Source organism: Loa loa (assembly GCF_000183805.2).
Source record: "Loa loa unplaced genomic scaffold supercont3.69, whole genome shotgun sequence".
In the NCBI taxonomy this organism is placed as follows: domain Eukaryota; kingdom Metazoa; phylum Nematoda; class Chromadorea; order Rhabditida; family Onchocercidae; genus Loa; species Loa loa.
Window position 1 is genome coordinate 68206 of NW_018108249.1, and position 8836 is coordinate 77041.

The 8836-nt window shown below is 27.8% G+C and overlaps 3 protein-coding genes across 3 annotated transcripts in view; 1 reads left to right on the top strand and 2 right to left on the bottom strand.

Annotated features, from left to right (window-relative positions):
- LOAG_12061 (hypothetical protein) overlaps nucleotides 1-1333 on the top strand; it is a 6970-nt gene extending 5637 nt beyond the window's left edge. The window contains exons 6-8 of the mRNA XM_020448472.1: nucleotides 560-627; nucleotides 799-899; nucleotides 1256-1333. Of these exons, the coding sequence (XP_020301387.1) occupies nucleotides 560-627; nucleotides 799-899; nucleotides 1256-1260 (174 nt within the window). The 3' untranslated portion in view covers nucleotides 1261-1333. The remainder of the gene's footprint in view (nucleotides 1-559; nucleotides 628-798; nucleotides 900-1255) is intronic.
- An 874-nt stretch (nucleotides 1334-2207) lies between these two features.
- Nucleotides 2208-2822, bottom strand: LOAG_10259 (hypothetical protein; the record flags this gene model as incomplete). Its single annotated transcript, XM_003145786.1, has 3 exons — nucleotides 2208-2310; nucleotides 2445-2535; nucleotides 2708-2822. 3 exons carry the CDS (start codon nucleotides 2820-2822, stop codon nucleotides 2208-2210), a joined length of 309 nt encoding a protein of 102 aa, XP_003145834.1.
- A 676-nt stretch (nucleotides 2823-3498) lies between these two features.
- Nucleotides 3499-7909, bottom strand: LOAG_10260 (hypothetical protein; the record flags this gene model as incomplete). The annotated part of the gene is made up of 10 exons (XM_020448120.1): nucleotides 7620-7909; nucleotides 7223-7382; nucleotides 6034-6203; nucleotides 5583-5662; nucleotides 5323-5419; nucleotides 5116-5259; nucleotides 4498-4725; nucleotides 4158-4259; nucleotides 3880-4058; nucleotides 3499-3634 (listed from the first exon to the last, which is right to left on the bottom strand). The coding sequence occupies exons 1-10, from the start codon at nucleotides 7872-7874 to the stop codon at nucleotides 3499-3501; spliced, it is 1551 nt and encodes a 516-aa protein (XP_020301708.1). The 5' UTR covers nucleotides 7875-7909.
- Between the last annotated feature and the right edge of the window lie 927 nt (nucleotides 7910-8836).

Below are 8836 nucleotides of genomic sequence, written 5' to 3' on the forward strand. Positions count from 1 at the left end.
ATTTATTAATAAATGCTATCAATGTTAATTTTCCTCGAATTTCTTTTTAGTAAAAATATGAATCAATTTTTTAATTCAATTCGAGGAAGATTTTAAAATTACAAGGGGCACATCGAAATTGAATAAATTTTTGATGTATAAAAATTCTAACTTAGAGGTACGAATGATTGGTATATAATTTGAAATCAATTGAAATTAATTAGAAAAATCAAAAGTTATTTAAACGTAACTAGTTAAAGATTTTAAAACTAGTGAAATATTGCGTATTAGGTTTTAATTTAAAATTAAGTTTTACTATTGATACTTGCAACGCGAATAATTAAACAACCATAAATTAAAGAATAATTAAATAACCATAAAATAAAAGTAATTAAAACAATCCTTTATGAGGAGTGTTTATTCCTCATAAAAGATTGAATTTACAGAAATTCTCAAAAGATAAGATTCATTCTTTTACCGTTACCTTAGAGCAATCCTTTTATCCATCCCAGTGCATATACTTGGAGTAGTTTTCTTTATTTCATAAGATACCCATGGGTAATTTTTAATATTTTTTCAGGCTTTCTTTTTCTTATGCGCTATTCTTTTTCTCCTGGATATCGGAATGCAATTTCTTCTTAGAGATAAGTAAAAATTTTACTGTTTTCTCAATTCTTTCAATACTTGACGGAATTTAAATTTACCATCATTCTGATTATTTGTTCTGAGAGAAATTTCGGGAACTTTTTTTTTTTCTGGATTTTATTTCTGTTTTATCACCAATATAAATTACATGCCCATTTATGACAATAATTATAGATGCTCACAAACATATACAACACCGATATCATCTCGTGCTTCATATGGCCCCCCAGAACCGAATCGTATTGATAGTTACCGTACAAGAATACATGTTGGAAGTAAATTTTAAATTATCATTTTAATTATTGACATGAATTACCTTATCAGGATATATTCAATTTGTTAAAGATTGAGCAGTAACGGTATTTTCTATTACAATGACAACTTATATCTTTTTCAAAAAATTTGGCTTACAATTTTAAATGATTTGAAGCTACTGTAACTTTAGGACTACTGAACTGTTGATTACTGTTACTTCACAAAAAACTTAAAATGATAGCAAAGCAAAATTTGAATGTCATATTTATCATATCACAAATTTAATTGCATCCATTCATCTGCAATCAAAACATAGATCAATTTCATAAAAATAGTTGCAGGAGGAAATGAAAAATGAAGGAGAATGTCATTGCAGATTGATTAGAAAAAGTGTCACCAAATGCTGGATAATATCAATGGCGTTCTATTCTTATTTAGGATTTCTACAAATTTCTACATAATGAAAATAATTTTTCAATTTTCAATTTACATGCTTGTATTTTGCTTGCTTTGATGAAGTTTAAATTAAAACGAAAAGATACTATTAATAGTCATTGTCACACTTTTAACATTTTTTTATATTCTTTTAAAAATGCATCACTTTGATATTAACAATAGCTTGAAAATTATCGTTCATCCATCAATCATATTATCTTTTTTATTCCTGCCCCTTTTTCTTGGATTTTAAAAATGACCTACATTTTGCAATCGAAAATTTAAATACGTTGAGATAATTATTTACAACCATTTTCATAACTATAACTCCCGAGATATTTTCACGAAATATGAAATGATACAGCAAATAATCCATTTTCATCCTGATTACCTGCTCTTCTTTACCTATCAATATGCCAAGTAAATGGTCAGATATGAGTTTTTAATTTAGTACAGAATTTATGGAATAAAAAATTGCTACTTAAATAGCAGTATTTTTCAAATTTCAAAATAGCATTTTTTAATTCCAAAATCAAAGAAAGGAGAGAAGAAAATTTTCTAAAATCGTCATTTAAAAATTGTAAAAACATTTTATAAATTGAATCAAAAGAAGTATGCTTTCTCTTTTATTATAAACGAATTGATTACATTCATCAAATTAAGATACTTAAGAATTATTCAAAATAAGCTTATGGTAGATCAGCTATACAAGTTTAATCGATGGATCCATTTGAAATAATAGCAAACTGGGATCATTTGTCCGAATTATATAAATTCAAATGGTTATTTTAATGTATTTAAATTTATTTTTATTCATTTTAAAATCACCTGAACATATCATGTTATCATGTAAACATATCATGTAAATGATCGATCGATTAAATTGATCATAATCAGTAATCTTCCTCACTTTCCATCTCTTCTTTCCTCCTTGCTCTTGCAATTTCCGCATTAATGTATGCTTTAAATTTCCGGATGAATCGCGGTAAATCATAGCTATAAAGTATAGATGTAATCTTTTATAGCTTATACATATATGAAAATTGAAAAGTTTCTCCTTTTGAAAAGTTCCTCCTTTCCTTTTAAATGACGAAAATCAAAGTTATAATTAAAGAATTTAATGAACCAACCTAAAATCAGTATCGATAACGATAGCATGATTGATATAGCTTAATGATGGTCTTTCTAGTTCAACACCACACATTACCGGTAATCTAATGCCTGAAATAAAATTTCCAAGAAAAAAACCTGATATTGGCCTAAAATAAATTTAAGAATTGTTTGAAACAGCTATTGAACTGAAACTTTATCAAGTAATTGTAGTACCTTCTTTATTCATTTCCGCTAACAGTTGAAGTAATTTTTTTTTTTAAATTTTCACTTTTTTTTTCACCTCGTTGATTGAACGCAAATCGTAAGCGTTTCTTGATTTTTGGCCAAAGTTTCTTCGGTACAACACTATTCAATGCTTTACGAATCGTATTCGCAAATGTTCCACCGAGTCCCATATAAAAAGAAATAAAATAAAAATAAAAAATACAACAATTTGATATTTTGTCAGCGTTAGTTCAAAATGTGAAAATACTTTATTCATTAGAAATAAATTAAGTAGAAGATAAATTTCAGTTATCGAATTTGTTTTTCTATTAAAAAAGAAAAAAAAAGAAAAAAGGAGAAACCCCTTTCATCTTGATATCCACACCGGTTAATGCGACATCACCATATAAGCGACTATGTCTGAGATATGGGCGAACCTTAATTTGTTTGTTGACCAATATAAAGATTAAATAAGATTGTATTTCTTATTTGATACGGTACTTGTTGTATGCAAACTTCATTTCATTCGTTTTTCCGCCTAGCGGATATTGCATAGTGCATCTTGGATAAAATAACTAAATGCTATTTGTAATTTTTATTGAAGCAAAAGAAAGAGTAAAAACAAATTTTCAGCAATAATTTGATCAAATCTGATCACTGATTTCTGCTCATTCTTCTATTTCCTGATCACTTCTAACTGATGATGTAAAAATGAATAAACAGGATTTTCTCTTTCTCTTTCTCTCTCTCTCTCTCTCTTTCAACTATTTTATACATTTGTTTAAAGTTGTGTTATAATTTGAATTTTAATTACACCAGAAATTCGTCTCAAATTATATTTTCCTAATTTTAAAATTTCAAAAGAAATCAACCTACCGTTACATCAAGTTCCGCATTTGCATTCACAATATTATGCTGTTGTGTTTTGCCAACAAATAAAATCAGCAAATTAACTTGTATATCAATTTTAACACCTTGTTCATTGATAACAAGATATGGCCTTCTAAAATAATTTTATGCTTTTATTTATCTGATTTATGATATTATATAATTGAAGATAAAATTTTTCCTATAAAAATTAACACCTTCGAAATCATTTACTTCATTTTACACAAAATCAGGAAAACTGATCATTATCATGCAATCGCCAAATAATTTCAAACAATTCTATATTTCAAAACTTAATTATTAATTAATTGAAAACTTAATTGGAAAATTATTAATTGAAGCAAAATAAAATTTACTAACCTTGTTAGATTAGCAATAAATTGAAGTTCACAATGAGCGCAAAATAATTTAGCTATTGGTTTTATAAATTTTGGTAAATTATGAGTACGGAATGTTTCACGTAACACACCCATATTTTCATCGTAAACATGTGCAAAGAATGTATTAGGTACATATTCGCTGATAATAACACCGAACATCTAAAAAAAAAGAAAAAAAACGAAAAAATACAATTAAAAAGAGTAAAATTAAGAGAAATAAAGACATTAAAAACTTCATTTAATATGCAATTAACGAACTTTATCACCAAAAGCTGATATATTGAGCATATTTGGTCGATTAACATTTTTAGCTTTTTGCCCAAAAAATACAATGCCTGAATCGAGCCCAAATATCACATCCTGTCAAAACAAGAATTCATATATTATCATATTACCTTAATCTTGTACTGTCCCATTTTATACTTTCAATGTTGTTGATATTTCATGCCATTTGAAAGTTAGTGCTGTATGTTAGGAAAACTGTCAGCTAACGTTACCCAATTGTCATCCGACGGATAATAATTCTTGACGAATGATTGAAAGATTAACAAAAAATGAAACAAATAAGAAGAGGGAAATGATTTGCATGCATGCATACCTCATTTGAAAATTTTGGTGAATACAGTAATGTCAAATCTGGTGCCCAAAGACCATTTTTTAATAGTGGATTGAAACGTTCACTTGTAGGAGTTGTTCGAAAATGAATATCACGTGTTTGTCGTAAAGAAATCGTATCACCAGAATATGTCATTACATCCATATCGATTCGATCATCAGCACATAATTCAGCTGCAAATTTTGCTGCCAAATCTTCATCATCTTCCGCCTAGAAATGGGGTTATATTTCGAACTATCGCATTTTTACAGCACCAGAATACAATAATTTATCGATTACAATTTACAGAACTACAGTTTTTACAATATCACAACATACAGTACCACAATTTACAGTATCATAATATTTTACAATACCACAAATAATGCTTATTTTGTGTGCTAAATTGATACTATTATCAATTTGTAGATTTATTTTTGAAATTCATTTAAATCTTAAAAATAGTATATTTTTGTCAATTAAACATATATAATCCTGATGCTTTCCAAAAAATTTTTCAATAATTGACAAAAATTTTGGTCAATAATTTTTTTGAAAAAATTCATCGCAAATGATATTAGAGAATTTATAAAAGATAATATTGGCATTTATCATTCGTACCTTTTCGTTGGATGTTTCATAAAAAGCATTTTCATTTTCAACTGGTTTTGCATTCAATGGTTGAGGAAGTTCGCCGAATCTTAATAGATGTGTAGGCGTTGGCGTTGATGATGTCGATGGCGGAACAGGTGTCGTCATCAGAATCTTAATTTAGAGAAATAATATTTACAAATCTACGGTATTTTTCCAAAATGTGATGAAGGTAACCTGTCGTTTTTGTTGCTCGAAGAATTGTCCTACTTTTACAGCAAGTTGACAAAGTTCACTCCCGAGGACATCGGTTACTGCTTGCTCAATCACTGACCTGTTTGTAAATGGTAATATTTGAGGAAATCATTTATTTAACTCTTTATATTTTATTTTTCTAGGAATATTATGTTGAATAAAATTGATCGGTAAAAAGCCAATAAATTGCTAAATTAAAAAAAAAAATGAAACTACAATGGGGCTAATCGCAAATTGCATACCTCAGTAAGTTTAGATAGGTTGACATGTCACCTGCGAAAACAATTCTTACAAGATCAGAGGTGACATTGCATACCGGTGTCTAGAAGGAAGTATACTTAGTGAGCAGAAAATACGAAGTGACAAAGACACATCATGATGAGGACAGAATCTGGACAGAACTATTGTTGGATACAAGATGATTGCCGATTGTAGAATAGACATAGTAGTATTCGAGCAATTAAATCCCTTTTTTTATGGCACAAAAGATCAAGCAATGATCAATGTGAGAATGTAATTAAAAAATAATTATTGAGCGATAGCTCTAAAAAAAGTTAGGTTAAGTTAATTCATTAATATGCTCAAAGTTCAAAGGTCGGGATCTGAAGAGATCCAAAAAATCACAAAATTGAGAATTTTCTGATTCAATTAATGCCATTTGACAATTTAATAGAAAATAAAAAACAGCTAAACCTCAATAATATTCAATCGTTCGCTTTCATTTCGACTAATATGTATTTCCATTGAAACACTTAAATTCTGCACATCAGCTTTCAATTTTCCTTTATGAGAGATAAAGAAGGTTGAAGCATCATAGATTGCGTTAAGCATCACGTGAGGTAAGAATACATATGCTCCAATACCTACAAAGATTTTTTTTTATATTAACTCGATTTTTTGATATATTTTTTTAATTAATTTTTTTAATGATTAATTTTTACTTTAATTATTAATTTTTATATCAATTTTATCAATTTTTTATTAATTTGATTTTTTTTTGACCATTTTTGACATATTTGATATACTGAATGTTTTGATCGTTGTATTATTGCAAATAGAAAGAGAATGTGAAAGACGAAACTTTCAGAGAGGTAAACAAAGGGACTATTTAGGAGGATTAATTGTATGAAATAAACTTAATTAGCAACTTGGATTTAGTTATTCTTTTTTAAACAAGACTAATTGCTAATTGAATACCTCAGTAGATATGTTGATATGTTGATACGTCAACTTTAGATATGTTGACATGTTACCTACGAAAAGAATTCATATAAGATTAGAGGTAACATTGCATATCGATGTCTAGAAAAATGAAATTTGTCCCATTATACTAGTAAAATTATAATCTATAAGCTATTACTAATTATTAAGAGAGAAGAGAATATTTCGAGCCTAAGATTGCCAAATAAAAAATGCTGCACAAAATTTAAACGATATTATGGGAAATGAATCATAATACAGGTAGTAGTTTGAAATGATGACATATCATTGCTGGATGAAATAATTTGTCACCTATGGTAACAACTGACAGAACTATTGATCACTTGCAGTTTCTTTAGACTCAACTGATTTTCGTCCTTCTCAGTTGGAATAATGCTCTTAGTAAATTCGGCTTTACAGACTTCTGAAGTGACTCTAAGTCTCATGGATTAAGTGATTTTGGATAGCTTAAAACGGATTAAGTAACTTTGGATAGCTTAAAATGAGTTAAGTAAGTTTGGATAAAAATAACTTCGGATTAGAATGGATTAAGTAACTTTCGATTAAGTAATTTTGAATAGCTTAAAAATGAATCGCATTGTGAATGTTTTTGGAAGAGAAGTTTAGCAATAAATTCCAGTAAAGTTCATTCATAAATGAAAGAAATGAAAGATTTACTTACCGATATTGGCAAGGAATTTAGCTTTTATCGTTGGATTACTAAATTTATCGATAGTTAAATGTGAAATTTTGATTTGTGGTAGTTCAATAGCTGGCATTTCGGATTTTTCAAGTAACTGCGGTAATGCTTCAGCAGTCAAACCTGTGATATAATCCACACCCTAAAAATAATGAAATTCAGCTTTATCATCGCTCTAATTAGACAATGATATAATTAGATACTACAAACTATGCCTATCCAGATTATTGGTTGAGAGACGGATAGTCATTATATAAAATTTATCACTTACTTCTCATCGTTATTTAAATCATAGAAGTTCAAAAATTAAATATTCTGGCTAAAATTTGTAAAACTATGCGAAATAGTTAAATTTGACATTAAAATATTTCACGTCAACCTTTTGACTAATTCGAAAATATAATCCTGCTGGTACACCTGTATGAAGAGAATTATGATGATCGATTTCCTCTGATCTGGTTTCCAACAAAATTGGAATTCCCGAACTTACAATTTGCTCATATTCATTAGACAAGGAAACATTATGCTGAATATCGATTACAGTTGCTTCCGTTGACAATTGCAAATCAATACCTTTGCCAATTTCAAAGATGTAAAAGGAATAGATAATAATTAGTAGGCAACAATAATTCATAGTATTGAAAGAGAATAATAGAAATGATTATTTATAATAAAATAGTTGATAAGTTAATTATCTAAAAATAGCTCAACTTAACAATCTATATTGATTTGTTTGAATAACGAATAATCCGTATTATGTGATATATACTAATACGAGAAAATTACGTGAACTTGAGAGTAAACTGATTCGTAATAGAATTCAAATGATTGAAATACTAGCAATGAAAGCAGCTGTGATAATGGTAGAGCGGGAAATGGAGGTCATTTAGTTGAACAGGTGACGCATCAGCAAAACTTTGAATCACTCTCGATAAAATTAAATACCTTCATTAATCATGCATCTTTCAATTTGTTATGGAACTTTTTCATTTATTAATGATTTCCTGATATTTTCATTGAATTACAATAATTTGTAGCCATCTGAAATGATCAAAAATTTTGAATGTAATCTTTAATTTCCAATAATTAATACCCATCTGAAATCAGAGTTTTTTTTTGACCTTTTTTCCTGAGCCGGAAATTTTGATTCAAAAATCTTGAATATAATATAATTTAATCAGTTGGCATAGTTTTTAACAATCATACAAAATTGAACTGAGTTAACTTTTAGCGATTTTACAAATAATATTATTAACTAAATTTATCCATCACATTTCATTAAAAAAACGTCGTTTAGCCAAGAATTTAGCAAAAAAAAAGTGTAATAAAATTATGGTATATCATAAATACTTATCATAAATATTATACTTAACATAAATATTATACTTACACGTATCTAAAACAACTCTTTTTCATTCTATCATATTTTATTTCAAACAATTCTTTTATTTTTTGCTTATTCGAAGTGTTTTCTTTTCAGTTCATTTGACCTGAAATGTCATCCTGACATGTTAATTCCTGAAATCAATCTCTGGAAAATTCATCACAATTCACAAGAACGTCTTTTAGCTAAGAATTCAGCAAAAAAAAAAAAAA